We start from the raw sequence: 25,812 nt of genomic DNA on the forward strand, positions 1-25,812 counted from the left end.
ATTTCCCATTCCCTTATAGAATAGGTCAGATGAGGGAGAAAGAGCTGCCTATGGCCTCTCTGCCTTCTCCAGCAATTGCTGGAATGAATACCCCACTGCAACAGATCATTTCCTAATTGCTCTGGGCTCCTTCCTGATAGCAGACCACAGCTAAAATAGTCCCATTTATTCTTGCATATAATACCAGTAATTTTATTTTATTTCTGGGGCAAGTTGAAGAAGGGTATGAAAACTTCAGATTTTCAGTCTATGAAGAAGCACATGGGCTTATGATAGGTACAGCCTGCATGGGCACACAGTAAGTGCAAAGGTCTGAAACAGGGCTCACAAAATCTGCTTCAGAGTCCCTGTAGGAACTCAGGTATATTTTCCATTCATAAATATTTGTAAATATTGTCACTTTCTTCAATGGCCTTTCTTTTGAGACCTTATTTTGGGTGGAAAGATACAAGTCACCGAGCAAAAGTCACCTTAGGCACTGAGTGACATGGGCAGGTTTTTGTTTGAAGAATAAATGCTATTTGGTTTTGTTATGTCCTTTTAGATTAACAGAGGTATGCTATGATATTTACTGATTTTTTATACTCTGGTAGAAGCATAAACTACTGACATATGGCACTGCCTGATATAATACATTTATTAACTTGTCCAATATTGTTTCAGGTATTGCTCCATTTGTGCACACAGTTACCAATATAAAATTCTTCCTATTGCATCAGCTGTCTTTTCCTTATATCTTGATGTTCCCATTTCTACGTCCTTTTAATCTGCCTTTGTTCATGTAGGCTAGTATCTGTACATTATCAAAGCTGTATTTCAGACTAGGACACAGGAAATCCAAGACAAGAAGGGCAATGGGAAAGAAACCATCAAAAAAAACCTTGGCTATTGTTGTAATAAAGGTGAAGCCTACACAAGAGTCACCTTTGTTCTTTATTTACCAGACTATATTTGGCTTCTTAATCCTTTAAAACCAGTTACTTCTGGGCAGTAACTCTCTTGGACCTATGATGTATACTTTCAGCTGAGGAAAGAAGTTCACAAACAAACAGTAAAAGCAAAGAAAAGGAAAGAAAATGTGCCCATTGCTTCTAGGAGGTTCAACTAACTTATGAAGGCAATGTCAGATAAGAATTTGAATTTATGCCCATGATTCAAAATATTACCATGTCAACTTGTGGTTTAGTACTCAGTACAGAAGCAGGGCTCAGCACTGATGGTCTGTATCAGGTTTGCCTACTCCAAAGTTAAAGCTGCTTTGATTTAGTGGAGGGTTTGGGCTTCTTGCTCGCTTTACCACATTTTTTGCAAGCTTTTGAAATACCAATGTAATGAAATGAAATCAAATCCTCAGATTTGCAGAACATATTTTTTTAGCTTATGTTTGCTGATCTTCTTCGCTATACTCAAATCATGATTTAAGCTCTGATAAACTGGCAAATGCCACAGCAATTGCTATCTTTTCACTGAGAAAGGGAAAAAATATTTCCTTTGTTTTGAAATATCAACAAATATTCCCAGCAGAGGTGATGACAAAGACAGAGAGGATTTCAAAGCTACCTTTACTCTTCCTGCTGCAGTCATAGGAGTTTGACCCTTACCAACCAGTTTGGAGTAGTTCAGTAGACTCAGTTCCGACAAGAGGACCTGTTTTTTCTGCTGCCTGTGAGAGGCAGCCCAAGGAGATCAGACAAGTCAGACTAGACAGAACAGTAAATCAATCAAAATATGGCCATCATTTGTTCAGTGTGCAGAGAGAGTGTATTTATCTGCAAAAAAGCACGCATGTTGATTTTTTTCATATTAATTCTTGATAGATGTGTCTGTCTGATAAGCATAAGGAAAGTCATCCTTTCACTCAATTTAATAAAACCTCAAGGAACAACATGTTCTTGATAACATAAAGACATTCACTTGGTAGTAGGGTAATAAATTTTCAAACAGAATGGCCCGGTGCTTATATGTCTGCACAAGATATCTGTAAACAAATTTGAAAAATAAGTTTTCTGCTGTAAAGTTTATTGGCTTTACACTGACCAGTATTCACCAAGCAGAATTTGTGAGTATGGTTAAATTGTTTAAACTTCTTAAGTAAAGGAAAAGTAAATTCTAAAATAAACAGATGCTTACTGTAAGCTTTAAAAAATATTTATTCAGCTGGTATTTTCCCCTTAAGTCCAATATCAGTATTAGAACATTGAAATAAAATAGAAGCCTTTAATGCAGTTCATTATTGTAGAAATCTGTGACCAACTAATCCATCCTCCCACTGACCCCTTAGTGCATCTCTCAACTAATGAACTCTCCATTCCTAAAGCCTCCTAGTGCACTTTTTATTACTGATGTCACTTTCCCACCCTTCAAACAGACAAAAAGTGGCACAAGTCTTTGCACCAACATAGGATTGTTCTGCTGATGCCTTTTGATATTGCCAAATACTTAAAGATATTTTACCTCATATAAAAAACTGTGTTTGGTGTCTTCCCTATAATTTGAGTTTTTTGCTATAGAGGGGGTGTGCAGTGTTCATAAAGTCCAGCTTCTCTCTTTGTAAGTGATAGACTGTATTCTGAAATATACACATGTACTCTCTTATAGGAAAAGTATGTTCATAAAGCTTAAAGCATTCTAAAACAGCAATGTCTTTCAAATAAAGTGAAAAGGAAATCAAATGTGTATGTCAGCTTTTCTTAGGTTTATCAAAATGTTACAAAAAACATGCTTGTCTGTATCATTATTCCTTACCATTTACCCTGTTAATTTCTTTTAAAACATCTCTAGCATCAACAAAATTGTGTGAAAAATCATATGCCAATATGACAATATCTTGCCAAATTTAAAAGTCATTATAATCAGTTTCTTGTGGGAACTAAAAAAAAAAAAATAATGTAATCATACTGAGGCAACAGGGCAACAGGACAAGTCTAAATAATTGACAGGACAACTCCTTTTTTGGCAGAGATAGTGGTGAAAATCTCATGATAATTTCTTCTACAGTTTCTTTGCCATTAAAATGGGCTTTAAGTAATAATCTGCAATGCTAAGATGCCTTTCTATACATTTACAACCTCAGTAAAATCAAACATCCAAACAGATGAAGACAAAACAAGATGTTTGATATAACCTTTGCCAGTAGCTAACTGGATGTTTATCAGCAATTACATATTATAGGCTGAAAAGAATCAAATTACTTTTAATATGATGGCAATATCTGAGGCAAGACATTTTTTTCTTCTACAGCTAAATAAATTGAATATGAATGGACTTGACAGCATGTAATATGAAATGCATTATGGTCTGGAGACTGGGGGTTGCCCGAACAACCAGACAATATTTCCTTAATTAAGTATAATTTCTTTCTTACGTGATCACAAGAAGATTCTGAACTGGTGAATTAATGATCTGGGAAATGCATGTAATTCTCTGCTCTAGGTAACTGTCAGCTTAAAACATGTTAAGCTGTCTTAGGAAAGCTGCAAATATTTGATTTGTTTTCCCAGCTTCTTTTTCTAGCGTATTAAATGGCGTATGTTTAGGGACAGGAATATATATCTTTTCAATTTGAAAATGATATGTTTTCTGTATCTGAGCAATTTTTTTGTCCTTGATATATTTTCTCTCTAATCCATATTTTTTTAACAGTTTGTTTGCAATACCTGTTGTGCTTACTTATTTGCTGAAAGACATTTGCTCTCAGACTTTTCCATTCTATGTCTGGCATTTACATTTGTTACACTAAACCATAAGATTTCCTTCACCACTGCCCCTTCTTTATTTCCAGGTTCCTGAATTAAAACCAGAAATAGTTATCAGTCTGTCACATATGTAATCACAGCAAGTTCCTCCAGCTGTACTTTTGCAATATGCATATTTGCACAGGATTGCATCCAGAGGGTTGTTGAGTATCTCCCGTGAGGGAAACTCCACAGCCTTTCTAGGCAGCCTGTTCCAGTACAGGATCACCAGCACAGTAAGGAAGTTCTTCCTCAGGAGTTTCCTGTGCATCAGTCTCTGCCTGATGCCTCTTGCCTGATTGCTTGGCAACACTGAGAAGAGCCTGGTCCCGTGCTCTTAACACCTTCCCTTCAGATGCTTACATACATTGATGCCCTCTGATCACCTTCATGGTCCCCCTCTGGACCCTCTCAAACAGGTACACATTCTCTTTACGCTGGGGCCCCCAGAGCTGGATGCATCTCTCAAAGTGGGATATCATTAATATGGAGAAGAGGGGGAGAATCACCTTCCCTGACATCACAAATGGGAGCCCAGCTTGTCTGTCATGGAAAGCAATAGGCAATTCTCCACCTTTGAGCCCAAGGAGAACATGCTTGTAGAAGGAACGGAGAAAACTGTTTATCAATTGACAAATTTAATTTGAGCATGTATGGTTTGATAGAGTAAAAATGCTGATCACTCTGAGCGCAGAGCTTACAGTGTCCTATCCTAACCAAAAAGGGCAGTTGAAGCCCAAACCCTAGAACATCATATGGCTGCATGGTGAGTGAGGCCACTGATTTCAAAACCAAAACAAGATTATTTTTGTTGTTCATGGCTCTTCCTCAGACTCTTGCATTGATTCTGCTATGCAGGAACGGCTGGATGGGCTGAATGGGTGTGTGCCCTGCAGACTTGCTTTTAGACTCTTTCACCCAAAGGGAAGACTTCACTGTGTGGTGGTTCATTAAATGAGTAAATCTATAAATTAATCGATGTAAACCAGTGCAAATTAATAATAGTCAATAAAGTGGCAAAAGTGGGAAGTGTTGCAGGTTTGATACATGCACACTGATCGGCTTGTTCCTAAGCATTCATTTGGAATCATGACAGATGCTCCACAGAGACCAGCTTCTGTAATTTGTCAGAATTCTTTAGGGACTCTTGTCAATAGCATGTAAATCCACTCTGTGACATAAAGCAAGTGTGTATGTGTTTCATGTGCTGAGGATATTACAAAAATGACTGACCAAAATGAGCCTACCTTCTTCTTACTCCACTGCATGCAAGGAATGAGTTTTCAGGGGCTGTAGACTCTATACTTCTCAAATAGGATGTGCATAGAAAAAATATTGTTGGAAGGTGAGGCAAAATTGAATTGGTATTTCCCCAGAATTTTGTATTTTTATTTATTTCTATGTGCAACTGAAAATTTGAAATCCTTAGCTTCTAATCAGATCCTTGGCAAAAATAGCTCTGTGTAAATGTGAGATAGACATGTAAGTACAAATATGCTATGAGTTTTGAAACAAGTTTGTTTTACAGGTTGGTTAAACAAGTTTGTTTATAGGTGAATTTTTCCAGTATTCTCAAAGGGGGAAAAAAAAGTAAATTTTTTTAACAGATACATTCATCTGCATTTTTCACACTTTGCAGCAGATGTAATGTGATTATGCAAGTTTGTGATGTGTGCACAAAAGATGCATACAAAGTAAAATTATTATTTCTTTTGAAGAAATGGCTGGTAATACTGCCTTTTGTCACTTTCTGCAAGAAAAAGAGCAGACCACACTTTTTGACTGACTTTCTCTAACCAACACAGGACATAGCATTTTACAATATTGAACTGAAGAGAATCAACACTTCACTAAGTCATGGTATTGCCAACATGGGACCTTGGGGAGTGGAAGAGCCAAAAGCCAGGAATTTGAATGGCAAAGGAGCTCTCTCTCTAAAGCTCCTCTGGCATGTCTTTTATTTCCTTTTTTGGTCAAAGTCTCAGTCTTGCTTTAGTACCTACGGTCTTTGTTATTAACGTCTTTGTTTTTCATGCAGAGAAGAAAAATGCTTTTAAACACTGTGTATCTGTTTTAAATGGTATCACTACCAAACTCACTGTCAATAGCTAGTCTTCTTACTTAATCACCTATAAAATACCATGAGTAAGGGTTCTTAATTGAGACTGGAAAAATCCAAGGAAATTACCATAATAGGCTGAAGATCTCTGAGACTGAAGGCTTTAGAAGTCAAACAAAATTGGGGACATATGTGTTCTGTCTGTAAGATTGTTCTATACAGGATATGGAAAAATGGAAACGACAGTCATTTTGCAATGTACAGTAGCACTCATCATAGAAAGAACATATGCATTTGTTTGTCAGAAGCAATGAAGTAAAAAATGACACTTAATTGGAGCTGACATAAAATGGCCTCATTAGCAGTACAAATAATATATGTGTGTAGCTTGGTTGTCAATAGGAGCAAAGCATATTTTTTCTGACAGATGTATTAGTGTCTTTTAAGATTCATGTCAAGTTTTCAGTCAGGTTCACTCATTTAAAGAATGCCTTTTTTTTCCTTTTTTTTTTTTTTTTTTGAATGTGAGAGGTTGAACTGTAAATAATATGTATTTCTAGGGTGCTGTGATAACACCAACAATGGACCACACTATGTCAATGCAGCCAGCAAGCATGATGGGCCCTCTGACCCAACAGATGAACCACCTTTCCTTGGGCACAACAGGAACGGTAAGATCACTCTTTTTTCCTCTATTGCAAAGCATCTATTGCTTGCTGAGTTTCCTGAAGTAATTGACTACTCTTTTCAGTGCTTTTGATGGTGAAATGAGGGCTTCACCATCATACAGTAAGCATTAGTTATTACAGAACAGAAATGACAAAGTAGCATGAGTAGTAAAATGGTAGGTCAACAAACCCTGATCTATATTTAAAAGGAATTATCTGTACTGGTTCTCATGTAATTAGGGAAGTACTGGTCTTTTTGTTTTTAAAATTGTTTGCTTGTCAGTCAATAAAGTTTCATACCACCTTGATCAGGAGTTCTGGCTTTGTGGTAGGATCCACTACTCACTTCAAACCATAGCAACCAGGCTTAGAAATGGAATTTTCAGTCAAGGCCAGCTGTGTTTCTAGTATATAATATTTAAATATGCATATTTCAACAACTGTTTTCAAATTTTCTTTTTAAACTGTTTAGGTCATACTCAGTTAACACCCCCAGAGTCAGAGAAAGGCAGAAGCCACTCCTAATTAAAATCCTTTAAGCTCTCAGAAAAGTTCCTAAAATACAGCAACTGCAGACCGTAAATGGTGGTTTGATATGTGAGTGTGCGCACACTGCATGTATTGTAAATTTTTGCAAAAGTACAGGCATACTATTACATATGTAATATGTAATATATACATATTACACTTCTGTTACTTTAGCACACATGCTCTTTATTACATGTAATTACATAACATGCTCTGTTATGCACTTACCATTTTTTTTACCACTGTTCTACTTGATACTAATCTACAGGAACACAGTTTTCGAACTTTTTTTTTTTTTTTTAATAAGGTACTTATTACAGTTGCATCTGTACAAAGGTATTTAACTCACTGTGTTGGCTCTCTTCCTGATCTCTTCTCTTCTGCTGCTTCTTCCTTTTCTGTTGAATTTAATTCTAACTCCAGTGTCTCTTCCCACTTCTTTTAAAAAATCTCACTTAAGATCTAAGGGTTCTGTATTGTTTCCCAACTAAACTTAAATATGATGGTTCATTGTTCATTACTGACATTTTAAATGTTGCATTCAATAATCAAAAGAAGTAGGAATTACATGACAGAGTTAATCTCAGCATTTTTCTCTTCATGAAATTGAAGGAAATACTTGGTCTAGTGAGAATTTCTGCATATGTAATTATTGTGATTCCAAAGCTTGTTTAACAGTTAAGGCAAGGAAATGGAAAATGAATTCTGATTGTGCTGTTGGGCAGCTCCTATGAATTTTTTCCTCTGCCTGTCATTTTCAATTCCATGACACTTAACAGACATTGTCTTCTGCCCTCATTGTCTCACAATCTTAATGCAAACTAGAAAATTCCCAGTTAATGTTCTCTTTTTGCTTGAGATCACTGTTACAGTGCTTTCAGTAACAAATTCATCTGGGGAGTCAGGCAAAGGACTCTGAGAGGTAGTGGGTCATCTATTGGGTGACAATGAGATCCTGAACTCATGTTACTGCACCCAAATGAAAATCTTTCCTTTCTTTTCCTAGCTCTTTACACAGTTTTATCTTTCAAGTTCACAGCATTCCCTGTGATAATTTGTTGAAATACATTCAAAGGTGTACCATACAGGTTTATGTTTACTATCTGTACAACTCCTAAGTAATTTTTCAGAAAAATTAAAAGAGCAAGAAAGAGTAAGCAATTGATGAGTGCTACAATATCCATAGGCTTTTCAAACATCTCATATGACACCCTGTTTTATCACATACAAGATTTCTCTTAGGTAAAAACAGCATCAGCACCATATTCAGTTTAAATACTCATGCAAGCAGTATAATCGTGGATGTCATAGAGAGTTTGTTCTGTTGGGAATTCCTCCTATCAGAAATCATGATTTGGGCTGCCAGTAGCAGTTTTGCTGTATGTATCCATCCAGACATGAATTTCATTCTTCGGTGTGTATTCTGTTACAGAAAAAAAACCAAACAAAACAACATGGGGAACACAAGCTACTTAGAGATTTGATTTATTTAGGGATATTTTTACTTCATTTATTTCGAATTCTGAGTTTTGGTCCAGAGAGAGGAGCATTGAGAGCATAAAGCATGAAGAATTGTGCCAAGTCCAAGCCATACTACTGTGAGTACCTCAGCAGGACTAGGTTTTATCGGAGATAAATGATATAAATGATACATTTCTGTTATGAATATATTTTTCAATTTTATCCTTAAAACTGTGCAACAGAGTGCAATAACGAGCCACCAGCTACCTTTCAAGAAACCAGCCAGATTTTTTTAGGCAAACAAGACAAAAAGTCACAAATAATTCTACTCAAATAATTCTACTCACTCTTGGCAGTAACTCTGTCCCAATTTAATTTAAGAGCTTGCAGTATGCAAAGCAGTTTTTATTGGAAGGCTTTCATATGTTCACTTCCTTAGACAAAGCATTTTGCTAATTAACATAGCATATTTTTCAGCCGAAACAGACCCCTGTGGTCACTTAAGTAAGAGCTGACTTCAAAACCACCTCCACACTTGCCTGATTCAGGATGAATACTGGGTTTCTAAAACATTGCTTCAACAGAAAATCTATTCTTTAGTGAGAGAGCTAGAAAAATAGCACAAGGGTCTATGCATCTTCATATCTTGTGGGAATTACTAGGCCTTTTGATGTTCCTTAAAACATTAAAGTACTCTGTCCAGGCTGGAGCCATTCCATCTCCCTTCACTCTTTAGCTCTTTGGTGAGGTGAGTGACCTGAGTAACAGCAGCCTCTGCCATTTTGTGCCTTGACTCCAAAAACTGGATTTGAGTTTTGATCTCTCAGCCCTGAAGCACATATTAAGACCCTTGGGAATCCAGGGGGCAGCTGCCTCCATCCACTTGATTATTTGGTTACCAGCCCAGGTTGGGCTTCATGCTGCTAGGGTGTTCACTTCCATCTGGGAGCCTCCAATTCAGCACTCAAAACAAAGTAGTTTTCCTATGGACTCACTGATGGTCTGCTGCATTTCCCTTGTGCTAGGTAAAGCCTTCCCCCCAAAACACAAATAATTTTGTTTAGGAAACTATTTGCCATGAATGGGGGCAAGAAGTTTTCTTTCTATTCAAACTCCCAAAAAATGTGTATTTAATTTCATTTTATTATATCTTTTACATTCTTAATTCCTATCTATTATTGAATTGTTCACATAAAATTAGACGTCTCTGCTATACCAAGCACTCATTAAACAAGAGGATGCCTAAGCAGGCATTCGCTTGATTCCAATGCCAAAGGATGGTATAGGGCACTGGAGGGAGAGAGGAGGTAAAGGTGTGCCATTTATGGCATCTCAACCTATTCCTGTGTTGTGAGAGAAATTGGTGCAGCATTTGCATGTCCCAGTTACTGTGCTTTGTGCTTTATCCACCAAGAACATAATTCTTTTTTGCCTTTATGAAAATCAAATTGATTTCTGCCGGTGAAAATACAGTTTTTGTTGCTGATGAATTGAGAGGCACATATGCTGCTGTGATCACTTCTCCATTCTGCTTGAAATCTGGAGTTAAGCAGACAATGTGCCAGAGGGGTTATTTCTGCTGTATTTATATGTATTTCTCATAGATACCTCTTCACTCAAAAAGAGCAAAAAGCATTTACATGGGTGTGCTAGCTGTGGGCAAATACATAAAGAAAACCTAAGCTTAAATTATGTCAAGATTAAAGCAAGAAAGCAATAGCTCTGAATATTCTGATTAAGGCTGACAACCCCGTCTCAGCTCCTACAATTGTATTAAAATGAAATTTTAATGCCAGAAGGCATAATGTGAAGACAGACAAGAGGTTGAAGGCTTGATATTTTTTTTCCTAGTTTATTATTATTTATTATAGTAAGTCTTGTTTTTCCTATGTAATATTCACCTACAATTAGGTCTGCTATTAAAAAAGGTACTGTAGAAGAAGAATAGAGTGTGTGAGTCTGTAAGGGTAGCATTGAAAGAGCAGCATTAGTATGTGTTTAATAATGTATAGAGGCTGGAATTGTTCCATCATCAGCCTATCACTCAAAATGTTTCCGATACAGCCATTGATCTGACATCTCTGTCGAGGTTTAATAACATTGTGATTGATGCCTGAGTGGATATAATACAAAAACCTTCAGAAATGTAAAAACTAAGCAGTTTGATCACTGCTTTCAGTTATTGCTCCTTGGCACTTCCAAGTTTGGCCATCAGCAGCAATAATCTGCCTCTTCAGTGGGAAGCAGATTTGCTTTATTCTTTTTCCTCTGCTTGTCATTCCTGAAGGAAGTTTGCTGTTCTGCACTTTCTTGGTTGAGGTTTCCCTCCCCTCCCTGGTGCATCCATTTCAGACACTGCTTGGGTTCCAGTTTCATTCAGTAGTTGGAGGCAGCCTTTGTTATTCCTCATAGGCAGAGGGGTAACTCCAGCTTTTTTTCCCTCTCCTTTGGAACTGCCTTAGTGTAGCCTTGTTTCATCTTAAACCTTTGAGGCCCACACCAATGGGAGAGTGAGTAGAAGCCAGGTTTTTTACTCAAGCTGGTTTTACTCAAGTTCAACTGGGCTGCTTAATTGTTCTTCACACTTGACATTCCCTCTGCTTTCAGTTTCCAATTTAGAAACTTGATAGGCAACTTACAGAATAAACCCTCCATTGTACTTTTTAAACAACAACAAGAACAAACAAAAAATTGTTTAATTGTTCCAGATACTCTGTATTAAAAATGCAGTCAGGTGAAAGAATTGCAATGACATAATGTGGGATTCTGTTGAAACTGCAAACTACCTTAACTCAGCTTTCCTCGTTTATAGTATCACCAGAATTTCTCAGTGGAATAGCAGGCTTGCTATGCAGGTACATCAGTCTTATCTTTCACTTTGTTAGTTCTTTTTGTTGCCAGCAAGGCTTGATGATATCTCCAGAACCCTTCAATGGAACAACAAGCTTGTTATAGGTTTTTTATCTTTTATTTCCTTTGGATACTCCATGGTCACTGGTGGTTTAAAATGTCACCTGAAGGCCTCAGCAGAATAGCTGCTTTGTTAGATAGGGTTGTTTTGGTTTTTTTTTCCCCTGTTTAATCTTCCATTCTATTTGCAGATACTACAGCTACATGGAGCTGAAACACCATCGCATTCCCCTCATGTTCAGATTCTTGTTCAAAAAGTACTCTCTGTTATTCTAATTATATGTCACAAAGTCCTTGGAGAGCTACAGGAGCAAAGTTTCTTTGCAGTCTTGTGCCTTTAGCGTTATCAGGTGTTAATCTTAGAGCTCTTTTATTTTATTTATTGACTGACAGTTTAAGTTACTGTTTATGTAGAAAATGTAGGACTGAACCCATTTCAAATGAAATAGCCTAGTTCAGGCTGAAACAAAGATCTTCCTTATGCTTTTATTCAGCCAAAGTCCAGAGCAAATGTAAGTGATTAACAACATGGAGCTGTCTGGGGCAGGAGATCCATTTAAGGAGAATTGATTCTGGTTAGAAGGGAGAAGATCAGCATAAATTCTTGTGAGATTTATAAAAAACAAGTAGCTCCTCCTGCACCTTTTTTCCCAAACACTCTTGAAAGGCAATTCCAATTTACCTCATGTAATTTGAGATAAAAAGGGGCACTCAGTCCAACTGAAAAGCACCAGATTCTAAGCAGTCAACAGCAGTCAGCTCTTGTGTAGGTGAGTCTGTTTCTGCTCATCTGTTTCAATAGGGGTACACATTCCACAATCCATGTTTCACCATATCTGTGGTTAGATGGTATTTTTGAATAAATACAGTTTATAAAATCATATCTCTGTAGTGTTCCCCCTTCTCTTCTGAATTCAGCTCTACTTCCTGCCATTTGTTGGTAGTGGCTTACTGTTTGCCTTTATGTGCAAGTGTTCCAATCTTCAAAGCCACTACCTGTTGTAGGCAGGAAGGGAAAATGTAAAAAGTGAATAAACATAGATGGAGGGAATTCCATTTTTGGTCCATGCACCACTTCATCTGAGCCCAGCAGGTCAGTAGCTTTTCTTCTGTGGTAAATTTTACCTTCACACAACACTTCCACAAATGAACAAAGAGCTTTTGTTGCCTCTCTTTGAGGTATCAGCTACTGACTCAAAGTGACATTAGCCCAGATTCCCTTTCAGAGAAGGAATCAACTCCTTGATTGTGGTGATAAAAATACACGTCAACACAAAGCAACAGTGATGCATCAACAAAGCAAAAAGTATCAGCCAGAAAAGCCCTAACTAATATAACTTCATTTTCATCATCAAACTAACCTCATTCTTATAATTGATTTGCAGATGACTTTGCATAACTGTAAACTAGAACATTTAGAGGCTTGTTTCTCATATATTTTCTTAAATATGTCTGCTGCAGTTCTTTTTGTGATTTCTAGAAGTGCCAGGTGGTGAATGGGAGTGCAGTTCAAAGCCGCCTCTTCCAAGCATGTTGTTTTTTTATTTAGTGATAGCCATGCACTGCATATAAAATGAACTTTTTTATTTTGTAGCAATGAATAGGAACTGAAAGCCATAAAATTAGTAGTATCTGGCATAAATTTAGTGCTCTACAAAATATCCCCCGCCAAAAAGGCTCATCTGTAGTCATACTCCCAGAAATTTTTGTTGATATCTCTCCTACTGATGAACCAAGATTGTGAACTCATTTTGCTAACTGCTAGTAGGTCATTTGCCTAAATACTTTGAATTTCAAGAGGAAAAATATAACGTTCACATATTTTCTTGTGAAATTGTGCTGATGCTATAAATGACAGGGCAAATTTTGGGGAGAGAAAGAATCTCTTTATTTAGTAGACAGGGAGGTAGAAGAGAGGAACAAATAATAGGTTAAAAAAATCCTGAAAATTATTCTAGGTTTGAAACATCCTGCCACACCTAAAACTGACAAACTCAATAAGAGGTAGAAAACAAAAGTACTCTAAATGTCAAGTCTGTCATCTGTATTTTCTTGATATGTTTCTCTTTTGTAAATGTGTTTTCCATTTTTCAATCAAGAAGAGAACTCTTTGCCTTATTAGAATGAAACTTGTTTTTATTGTCCTGCCTGTATTTAAACAAAGCTTGGGTAATTCTGACTGAAATGAGGAATATGGCTTTCCAGAGAAGTAATAAATCCAAATATAAGTGGTAAAGACATGCTCTGTGGGGGCTCTGTAATACAAAGCAAGTTTGAGGATCTTAGAAAGGTGAAGGGTGCTTTTCGAAACTGTGGCCATGTGAAAAGCAAATGTCTCCCAGAGGTGCTGCTTCCACAACTCTTCTCTGCCAAGAGCTGGGAAACAGGTCTGTGGTCATTTCTCCTCATGTGCAAGTGCACACAAACACAGCAAGAAGCCTTGAAATCCTTGAAGAAGCTGTATTGTCAGTGGAAAAGAACAACATGATAAATTATATGGAAAACCTGCTAGTTTATCCTCAGTACTGCTGCAGTCCTTCCCACAATATCATTTAAGTTTAAGGTGAAGCACTCGGACTGTATCAACTTCAGAGAGAGAGAGACATAAACTTTAGCTGAAAGAAAAGGGCATGAAGGTGAAAGACAACAGTGGTTTACAACACAATGTAGGCTCATGGAGGGTGTCCATGGAAAGGAGAAGAAATTTTAGTGGTGCTAACAACAAGGTTATGGAGGTAGAATAGGGAAAGCATAACTTTAATATGTTGCAGAAGACATTAAGAGCTGGACTAGTGTTTGGAATGAAGCATAGAAAGTTCATTGTTTGGGACGTCTAGAACTCAACTGGACTTTAAAATCCACAGGAGGAATTTCCAGGTGTTGACACAAATCCAGAGCAGTGACTAATAGCCTTTTTTATCTCCAACCTCTGTTTTTCATCACAAAGAGACATTTTTATTTCAGTTCAAAACAAGTAATATTCATTTAAATACCGAGACTTCAGGATATTATAAAAACTTTCAAAAATGTTTACTGAGCATGATGTACCAAGACTCAGAAAAGAGCTGTGCATCAAAATAACATTTTATTTTGCAATATCTGAGGTTTACAGTCCAAGAGTAAACATATGTTGCAGCTGACCATTCACAGTATCGTCTTACTAAAACACATTTGGAACCAAGAGGTAAAATTTATTCATTTGAACATGTTTGTGTGATTAGTAGGAATACTGCACTCTTTGGATTTGTTTTTCTTTCCAATAAGATGGGTACATTTTGTTAAGCAAAATGTTTCTGTTCTGAGGAGCAACCTTTGAATTACTTTTACCATGTTCTTTCATAAGGGAATTTTTTAATTCAAGAGATATTGGGACTTCACAGAAACACTAGATTGAAGGTGTCGCAGTGTTTTGGAAGGTGACCTGTTGTCATGTTGCTCAAAACACGTACAATGGGGTTGAAAGTGAATTTAATCTGAAAGATGTTCTGTATTTTACATATTGTAATCACAGTGGAAGAGATAACATAACCTCTGTATTGGACAAAGTCCTGGACCTGCAGCTGCTCGCAAAAATAATATTCCATTGAATTTCACTGCCTTTTCCTGTATCATATCCCACTGAATTTCAGCTCACAGTGCCTTTCACAGTTAATCCACATGGCTTATCAGATGGTTGGCAAACTGGTACCCCAAAGGTTTAAACTTCCTGTAAGACAAATTACCAGTGCTTTTGAGGTATCTTTCTTGTTTTCTTCTGGAAAGAGCAGCCTGTTCAAGGTTCACTCATTTGTGAAGCAAGGTTAAATGAAGGAGCTAAAGGTACAGGCTTCATACATTGTGCAAGATAGTGGTATCCTGTATATACAATGATTTCAGCCTGAAGTTCTCAGAAAAGGATAAGCTTTGTTCAAATTATTTACAAATCTATAGGGAGCTGTGCCCTGTGCCCTCTGATGGGATTTTATTATCTGTGAGTTATGGGTGTTTCTGTGTCAGAGCTCAAAGGCTGTAGAATCCTCTTGCTCCTAAAAGACTCAATTTGGGAGGAGATTTCTGCTGTACCTAATATTTATCATGAAACATCTCAGTCAGCACTTTTCATTGAGCTGTAGCAAGGGGTTTGACAGCAGATGTGTTGAGTGAATTTGGGAGTTTGCTGAATTGAATTGTTTTTCTAGCAAGGTGATGAACTGTTGAACTCAGCAGATTTCTACTGTGTGGCAGAGGTGAGCCACACCTCATCGGGATGCGTCTTGGGAGCGCTCCTATTCAGAGGCACATCCTTTTCTGGTGCCGTGAAGGACTGCTCTATCCTTCGTGATATTTTTTGACTTTTGAATGTGATGTACTCACCTGTGTGCTTCTAATTTTACCTTTTTAATATTAGTAGTTGTAATACAGCAACAGAAAATTTAAGACTTTAGTATCTAAGTGTCCAAATTATTGCGCATTTGCCAACCTCAACTCCTGGTTTTCCTTTGCTATGTTTCCCTCGGGGGTTTCTCTTAAATCAATATCATATTTATAAGACACAAACTGATTTCACTGATGCAAGAACTTCATGCTGTTTGTGTTCTCTGGCTTGTGAACCACAGCTGTGTGCAGTGTTTGCAGTATAGACCAAAGTTGCTGTGATTCCGAAAGTGATTTTTTTTAACCACTCAGGCACCTGAATGCTCCCTTCCTCCTGTTTATAGTAATTTTGCTCTGCTGCCAGCCTTTTCCACCTGAAACACCTGCATTTGACTAAAAAAATTAGTTGTCTTTGTTCTTTTTTCAATTGCCAGTTTTGACAGTGCAAATTGGAGTAAGAAAAATGCAGCAACAAGGGGAAGTATGGATAGGGCTATGATGGTATTCCCACAGATAACCTTGCCTTGTTTATCCACAGAATAAAAAGTGGTGCTCAAAATTTTAGTGTTCAAAGATAACTTTTTGACAAAAGCTATTTTGCTGACTTTCTTTTATAATACAAATACTAACTAGCTTTAGTAGAACTGATTTCCTCTGAAGATACTGGACTTTTCTCAGAATCTTTAGTTTTCTGGAAATAAATGGCTGTTCCAACAAAATGGCCATAATTTGATTGATTGGTATTGTTTTCCTATACACATTCTATAAGATTATTGTATTACATGAAGTTTATCCATAACTAAAAAATGCAAGTAGCAACAATTTCAGATTTCCTTGATGTCTTAGGGGACATAAGGAAATAGTAGCAAAAGATTCCACTCAGTGAGTGGCCATTGGTTGAAGAAGTAGGTTTCCTTTGTTTTATTTGCACCTGAATGATATTGAGAGCAGAAGACCACTGACCTTGCTGAAATCTTTATCCTTTGTTTAAAACTGAGTGCAACAGAGCTGGAAATCAGAAAATGACTGATGGAAAAATTTAAAGTAATTAATCTGAAACAGAAGGCAAAGAAAATAATACATTTCAAGGCTTATAAATCCACTTTTGTCTTTCATTAATTTTCATACAAATGTCATGAGCAGTGTTATATTTTCTTGCATTTCAAAACAGAAAAATATGGCTTAAGCACCTTGGCATCATCTTGAGCTTATTTTTGATGTTAGGATTTTTACTTTATTGCATACACTATTGGATATGTATTCCAAGGACTACTAATTATATGATTGCAATTACAAGTTTGGCACAGAAGTGTAAAGTATTAGTGTCTCTTGTCTATAATTGTTATACAGACATCTTTGCAGGTGGAGTTGATCCTCTTGTAAACTAAGAAATTTCAGAACTTACTGATAGTTTGAAGCACTTATTTTTTAGTCAGTTCAGTTAGTTCAGTTTATGAAGCTGTAGAATTTCTATGGAAGTATTTTAACTCCATCTGCACATATCCTGCAGATTTTTGGCAAGCATTTCTTCTTTTTCTTTTTTTTTCCCCTAAGGTACAAATTATACAGTAGAGAATCCGTAGCATTTGCTTTTCCTCCCAAACAAAACAGGACTCCAGTATTTTCAGAGAACAACTGACAAATAGCAACAGCAGCACCTATAATGCATTTTAAATTGTCATGGTGTTTTAAAAATATTAATTAAACCTTATAGCATCACTTGAATAAATAATCAAATTAATGCAAGTTCTTCAATTCTTCAATTCCCTTTGAGGTAAATTACCTCCAAGTGTAGCCTTTCTTATAGTATGGACAGCAGCTCCTGTTCCAAACCCAGGGATGCTCAGCTGTACATTTGAGGCAAAGCCCAGAGTCTCACTGTGATGGACTGCCATAAGCTGTTCTGGTCAAGGCAGCTGAACTGATTGGCCTATTCTTCTCAGTAAGAGAAGAGAAGATTTTACCAGTTGAAGTTAGATTTGGCCTTACTGCCTAGCAGTGAATCTTCATTGCTTCTTGCTGAATAATATGTAATAATCTGTCCTCTATATTAATAATAATGAAAAATATTTTAAAATAGAATTTTGCTGTTAACTCAGTGTTCTAAATTCCCATGCCAAATTATATCATGAATGTCAAATTCTGGCATTTGTATTTCCCTGAGTTCACTAGCAGTATGGACAGCTGTGTCTTGGTGGTTGTATTTAATGTTTTTAATCTTGCTCTGTTTTCTTCTTCATGTTCCGTGTAGTATTTCTCATAATCTTCACAACAAGCAAAAAAAGTTCCAGTCCTGAGGCAAGGATGACAGTTAAGCAGATGCTGTTTCAGTTCACAATTACCATTCCTTCAAGGCTGTTAGGGGATATTACAGCTGGGCAGGCTGGCAAACCATCCCCCCCACATACCCTCCCATTCTAAGATTAAATTCGTTGTCTCTGACTTCAGCCACTAAGTGTGAGGAATCTGCAAATGCCCTTATTGAGCTTCAGGAATAGCCAGTTTTATACTTTCGAAGTGTTAACTCTGCTAATTTGTATTTCAGCAGTGTGGGCTGTGAGTTCCGTATAAGACTTGTATGTCAGCAGCGATCCTTCTTTGTAAGGTGAATCATGCAAAGTTCTATGGCTTTAAAGTGTTGATATAAATTTATTTGACAGGAAAATGGCCACTTTGTCATCTCTGTCATATTCTTGGACAAGGATATCTGTGGAGCAGTTAGGACTTCATCCACTGCAAATATTTGCACAGCACTTAATCTCCTTTTTTTATATATATATTGTGTATAAAAGGAAAGGAGAAAGGGAACATTATGCTGATCAGTGAGCGCCAGTGCAAAATGAAGATGTCTGAGGTTTCCAGTCAGTCCATGTGCCAGAGCCAGAAGTGCATCAAAGAACCAGAATGGACAACCTAGCATAGAAATAGGTAATCTGCAAAATCCTCCTGAGAAGAACAATTCCCTGACTAGGCTGTGGCATTTAGAAGAGGCCAGAATTGCTTGCCTCTACAGGCTGGGGTGCATTTGTGCAGTGTTTGTTCCTTTTCGCATGATTGGAGCAGAGGGATCAGAAGAGCTCACTGAGAACTCCTGTTAGGGCCTGTGTGAAATATTTTAAATATGTGCCTTTAAGGAAAGCTGAAGATGATTGAATTTCAGTTTGATCGCAGTAGATGGGCTTTCTCAGCTGTGGTTCTTATTTTTTTTCTGGCACTGTATGTTCCATCCATGCCTTGTCACCAATAACATTTAAGAGAAATACATCTCTCACCTTTGCCTCCTGATCTCATGATAAAGGGAAGGGTTGAAAATGTTCTTTTAAAACACATTACAAAGTGTTGCAGCCTTTCTTTCTATTCCCAAGTGGCAGTATCTGAAGCATTCCCAAGATCTGTAAAGAATCAGTGGTGTCCTGTGGTGGAAAGCTAAATGCCCTAATACAGCTTTGGGAGAGTTTCTCCTGTTGACCTTATCAGTCAGTTATTATAGTTTTGCTGTCACTGACAGTAATGTTCCATTAATCTGGAATTCCAGTTGAGAGGATGTAGCGTGGCAGATTTTTTTGTCAGTTTTAATCTTACAGAGTGATTTATTATGTGAAATTAATAGATTATTTAAAGTATATCTACACCTCTGACTACGCATTATGACACAGTCAAAGGATCTTGTTCTCTCAGAACACCCATCTCCAAGCTCTGTTCATTTTATTTGCCATTTGGAGCATCTATCTTGTACCATTTTCAAGCTGTTACTATGCATCCCTGAAAAAGGGATGAAAAATTGTCTCTAAACTTCGTATTTCCTTCAGATATAAATTTGAAAAACTCTATGACAACAGGATTAAACATGTAGGAATGGTGTATTGAGACATCTTAGAGGATATTCCAGACTATCCTTCTGTAAACTGAGCGGTGCATCACGTGGTACATTTTTTTCATTCCTCTCCTTTATGACAAGTAGCTCATTGGTCTACAGCATTTCCTTTCTCTTGCTCTTGAAATGGTTTTTAAATGTGCACTGCTACAAAACCTTCCTTAAAGACAGTCATGACTGGGAATTTTCTATTTTCCCCTTTGCCCAGCCTTATCTTTCTTTATGTTGAATTTGCCTTTGGGGCCAGACTTAGCCAGGTTTCTGAGCTGGGTGCAAAGTTTCTCAATCCCTCACTCCTAGGTCTGCTCCCACCCCAGGGAAGCACAACCTCATAGTGCTTGTGAGTGACACTGTAATACATTGCCTGGATGAGAGCTGACAGTGCTCTGAGAAATATGACAGTACCTCTGCCCTTGATCAGGCTTCCCATTTGAAAGTTTTCATTTTCGTAATTACATCCTTCCCAGATAGTAGCCCTAGTCATTGATCATACTAATATCATTATAACTGATTCCTGTAAGTCACCTTTTAAAGACACTTTCTATGGTTTCTTTTCCCTCTATATCTTCTTTCTCTGCAGTCACAGGATAAGACTTTTTCTGTCTACCCTTCATCTGATTGATTGGAAATGCCAAATACTTCCTTTAGGTATGGCCTGGTAATATACACATCACATTTCTTCCCTTGGGATCTTAATCAGAACAAGTAATGGCCTTTAGCTTTTCTCATTAGCAAAATGGAAAAGCACCATACCCAATCCATTAGAAATACAGCATTGTAATATGAATTTATAGGAAAATGGCTGCATGCCAGCAGACACGGGGTGAGTTTACCTTAAAGGATTTTCAGGGGGAAAAAAAAAAAGAAAAAGTCACCCTTTCTGTCTGGCTTGCAAACATTTTGAGCCATTACTTATCATGCCTGTCTGTCAGGCATTTTGCTATTGCTCCTTAAGTGCTGTTTGGACATCTCTGTCATAGAAAAGGCATTCATAAGGAGGAAATATGGGTGTTTGAACATGTATTTGTATTTTCCCCAATCTTGATTCCCTTCCTGGATTATTCTCCTCATAATCTCTATCAGAATTAGAGAGAGGAGAGGAAATTGGGAAGATTTTTTTATTTAGCTTTGCTTCGAATTTTTCACAGAATATGCTAACTGAAAAAATGTATCAAGAGCAATCATTTCAGCATACTTGTCTATCAAGCTGAGACTGCTGCTACACTTTTTTTAGCCCTGTCTAAAACTATTTACAATCAGTACAGTGAGAGCAAGGACAAGACTGATTAAGAGATTTTTTTTTTCTCCAATGATGGGAATTGCTTTATACTTGGTCAGGTCTCTATTAAGCCATAGAAATTATTAAAATTCATACACCAGCACCAAAAACTTTTAGTGCTTGTATTTTCCAGAACTGTAAGAAGGTGTTAAAGGACAAATCCATACCAAAAGATAATTGTACATAATTTGGATGCATATGAGGTGATTCTGTCTCCTTTGGAAAAGTATCAGTGAAAGAACCCAAAGAACAGGCTTGGAATGCTGCTATTCTGCCAGCACTAAGGCACATCTGTTTTACTGGCCCCTTCAAGCATTGCTCATGTTATTCCTGGTAAAATAACTATTAAGCATACCCATAAAGCTCTATTTAATAGTATCTGATGAAAAATGAGTACTTGCACTTTTTTATTTTTCAATCAAACCTCATGTTTGCTATGTGTTAAGTTGCTCACCTGTACAAAGTGAGAATTAAAGCTGAAGCATCAGGCTTGCTATCTTGGCTGCTTCACTTATGGTTCATCAGCTGTGTTGATCACACTTCCCCAACAAAATAGTATCTAATAGGTTAAGAAAATACCATAGGGAAATAGTATGAAAGACCTTCAGGACTCAAAAATGGGAGGCATTCTTAAGGGACCTCTCTCTAGGAGACAAATTACTGATTAGATGATTAGACAGGAGGACTTATGGCAAGTAGGGATGGCTATTTTTTGAGGTATTGGGATTTTTGTTTTCCTTCTTGCATTTTCTGTTTTGTTCTGCTCATTTTCATTGTTTTGTCGGGGGTTTTAAAATTTTTTGGTATCTTCTTCTTTACCTCTTCCCCTTATCTTTTGGATTAAACAATGACAAACTAGGAGAGATTCTGTGTAATTTTTATCATGCAAGTTGAGTTCAACACTGCTAGCAGATCATTACATGGTAGATAAGCTGATGACATAGCAGTATAGTTCAGTCCACTCTGCTACAAGTCAAGGTTTCTCCTTTGCTTTTGTAGCCCTATTGCTGATATGATCCAATGTGTCTCAGAGATCCTCCCACAGCTGATAATTAACATACTGAGGGGCAGGCTGTAATATTCTTACACAGTCACACTCTATCAGTAGGGCATTGACTTTAATTTTAAGGTGATCCATCTTCCAGAAGAATTTCAAGAGTTTGTGGAAAGTGGAAAAAAGGAAGATTCCCCTCAAAATGCTCACTATTACCACTTTCCACAGCCCTGCCGTGTAAGCAAAGCCAGTGATCATGTAAATACATTTAAAGATTTTGACACAACAATTTTTATGCCAATGAGAAGCAATATTTTGTACTGCATCACTTTATAACATTTTACTTTAAATGCACTAGGTATTCTCTAGTATCCCCACCCTCTCCAAATACAAATGTGGCTGAAGTTGCAGATAGATAAGAGTTGGCCAAGCAACACTCATGGTTTCCAATTTGTGGGAAATCGATCTTATGAAATTTGGTTTCATTCTGATTCATCTTCTAAATACTCAGAACGAACCAGAAAGATTCTCCCTTGAGCCAGAAATTCCAAACAGAATTTAATTTTCAGAAACAATGCCTCATGTTGTGCCCAATACAAAATATAGTTGGGAGATCTTGGCAGCTGCCAACTGGCTTAAATGTCCATCTTGGTTTCTGTCAGTTTTCAGGCAGCAGCTGCAAAACACTCCCAGGATTTCATGTTCCAGAGCAGCCTCAGCATGTCCAATGCTTTGGGCAGGCTTCCAGACCTCCTATTGGGTCAGCTTACAGGTCTGCTTACTGAGGGCCAGATTGGTCTGGCAGCCAAGTCAGAAAACCCCAGGAATGTTACTTTGGTGAGGCAACTTGGTAGGGTTGTCCTGGAAAAAAAGCAGGGCACTGGCTTGAAGACTGAAAGGTACTGCCATTTTCCAGATGTGTAGGAAGAGATAAGGACATCCCAGAGCTTCACATGAGGGCCATATGAAGCAGGGCTCTTGGAGATTGTAAACTCCCTAATCAACCACACCATCTCTGTGTTTGGCTGTCTGGAAAGCCTGAGTACATGATTTGTGGGATGTTTATCCACACATGCCCATGAGCAGGCTGATTTTCCTTGTATCCTTAGGCATAAAGGCCCAGCATTTCCCAGAGGGAATGTGTTTCCCCCTGCCTAAGCCTGGACTGGCATGTTCACCATCAATTCAGGAAGACCAGCTTGCAAGGCATCCCTAATGCCACTGTTTGCTTCCAGGGTAAGCCCCAGAAGGTCATGTCTCCCAGGTGTTTCAGGCTCACTGAACTGACAACTTCTCCACCATCTCTGGATGCAGGGTACTGGTGAACAGCAGTCTTTTTTATGAAGTATTGAAATGGTCCCAGCCCTGCCCTCCCCTGCCCTCCCTTCCCACAGTCATATCTTTCATGATACTTAGCCAAATATTTTGGATTCTAAAGATCTTTTAGAGATAAAGGACTGAAGAATATCATGCTTTAGCTGCTCTTAACAATGTCCGAGGTGTACACTGGTGGTATAATTCGTTTATCTTACTACCTTTCCTCTGCCTGGCATGACTGCCTTTTCCTGCAGGAGATGTTGAAATTCTTCCTGTTTCTAGGAAAACTGGAAATACTAACATTCATGTGTCCTTTTGTCTGTTTTTACTGTTCTTTTTGGTTTGGTTTAGCTTCCAACTAATTGTCCTGGCTTTCATCTGCTTCATTCTTGGACAGCTGGCCCATGAGCTGTCCACTTTTATCCCTGGTCTGAAAGAGCAGTGGAAAGTGCATGTGATGATTGTTGAGCAACTGTTATTTAAAGAATCTAAGCAGTTCTCCTTTTGTTTTATCCATGCAGCCTGTTTGCACACAGCAGTCTGCTTCTCTTTAGACTCTTCAAATTCATGGAGATTTAATAGCATCTAGAAGACATGTTTACCTCTAGAAAACCATTATTTGTTCATATAAATGGATGTGTTACTAATAATAGCTCAGTGTGCTTATATGCTGAGAGATTCACTGACACATTTTATTTTTTTTTAACTTATGTTAAAAATATGAAAATGTACAGACTAGTTTTCTTCATCTTACTAGCAGCCATTCATCAGGGACTAATTGGCAGAATTGCAGTTAAATGGAAGTGTCTAAGAATTTCCAACTAAAGGGGTGCATAGGGAATTTTTTAGTATCAGAAGCCACAGTTATAATTCTGCTGCATCACCCCTTCATTCTTCAGTACACAGGATCTGAAAGAAGAATGTAAATGTGTGAATCACACAGAATCTCAGTGATTGCCACCCCTGGCTGACTGAGACTGATGCAGTGTACTCCTACATTATGATACAGTCACTGTACCCTGATTTTATATAGGGTGCTGCAGACAGGACTATAATAAATCAGGCACTAACCCATGCTCAGAAACTTGCCCCGGAGAGCTCATAATGTGCATTCATAGAACAGGTACATAGAGGGTATTAGAAAAAAAAAAAAAAAAAAAAAAGTAAAAATGCCTTTCTTGTAGAGAAACATGTAAGAACTGAAGAAACAAGAAAATACAACAAATTGCCAGAGTCTTGTTCTTTGTTTTAAGCACATAAGTCTTCCTCTCTTGCAAATGCATCCATCAGACATATGGCATTATTCAAATTGTGCAAAAAGCAGGTTTTGCTTCTTGGGGCTGTTCATATATGCAGTGATACATGGGGGATCAGTTTACATTTCTGTACAGTCTCTATGGGTCCCCACCTACAATGTCACAAGGAAGAGTGAAACTATCATGGGCCTCAGTACACTCACATGGACTGCAAGGATCTTTGGCACCCTCAGGTCATATGCCTAAAGGAAGTTTCCAATTAATGAAAGATGCAATCAGAATGGGAATTTATTTTCATGTCCTGATGAGTTTTCCTCTGTTTTTGCCTTTTTCACACATTGATGAGATATCTGGAAGTGGTTTGAGACTATTACTGAGTTCATTTGTAGGGCCAGTCTTTAGACTAAAAAGTGGTTAAAGTGAGTGAGCCAGGTTTTTTATTTTTCTGTTTATACTGCTTGCATTCACTACAGTTTTTACAAAGTATATGCTAGTGAGAGCATGGTGCACAGCTGTATGTGGGTATCTGGCTGTTCTCATATTTATTTACTCTAAATAGTCTTTATCTGATTAGTCCTGATCACTGTGCTTTAGTAGCAGGAAGTGAATTTCAGGAAGAAGAAAGACATGTTAGCTATGGGGGGAGTTAGCTCACCCGCATTTTTTCTTCTATACCTTTGTATTATGCTGAGTTCCAAAGAGAGAGATTTGTGAAGGATGTTTAGAACTCCTGAAGAGAATAGGAGATTAGTTTGCAAATATAGTTCTTGAAGTTATTATTCTGTCTACCTTCATTTAACTTGCTCAGAGAATTAGGTAACATCTCATTAGGAAGGTTGAAAGGGAATTGATAGCCAGCATTCCTAAATACATTTGTATTACTGAGCAGCAGGGAAGGAATGTTAAATCCGGTGAAGATTTCTATTCTCTGCCTGAACAATGAGTGCAGTGGCCCAGCGATGGGATTCTGTTGAATGACAGACCTGTTCTTGATAGGACTATGGTAATTGTGTGGTAAAATGGAATTATATTATTATATTTTAGGCCTGGCTGATAATTATTAGCAAAATTATTGTAATGTATGCAAAAACTTCGTATCATTTATTCTCACGTTCTTTAATTGGGAGAAAGTGAAATTAATAACAGCCATTGAATAAGTACAGGATTGAGCTGGAAAATGAGAATGCTTCTGGATAGCAAAAGCTATTTTAAGTTTAAAGTGCAAGCTGTGGCAGCTGGATATTGTATTTCATTGAACTGCCACTGGCACTGATGAACTAGATGGTCCTTTTCTCTTCCTGAGTTCCCGTATCTCCATGCCAGACTATGGGATAAGAGGACACAGCAAGACAATGTTCTTTTCTATTGGAGAACAGGGT

At 37.6% G+C, this 25,812-nt stretch overlaps 1 protein-coding gene across 5 annotated transcripts in view; it reads left to right on the forward strand.

Annotated features, from left to right (window-relative positions):
- Positions 1-25,812, forward strand: part of RBMS3 (RNA binding motif single stranded interacting protein 3) — a 443,527-nt gene that overhangs the window by 398,732 nt on the left and 18,983 nt on the right. For all 5 annotated transcript variants that reach the window (XM_041407734.1, XM_041407735.1, XM_041407736.1 and 2 more), the window contains exon 11: positions 6,354-6,464. In XM_041407734.1, the coding sequence (XP_041263668.1) occupies positions 6,354-6,464 (111 nt within the window). The remainder of the gene's footprint in view (positions 1-6,353; positions 6,465-25,812) is intronic.

Source organism: Onychostruthus taczanowskii, unplaced genomic scaffold (genome assembly GCF_017590055.1).
Source record: "Onychostruthus taczanowskii isolate IOZ18803 unplaced genomic scaffold, ASM1759005v1 scaffold28, whole genome shotgun sequence".
Taxonomy (NCBI): Eukaryota; Metazoa; Chordata; class Aves; order Passeriformes; family Passeridae; genus Onychostruthus; species Onychostruthus taczanowskii.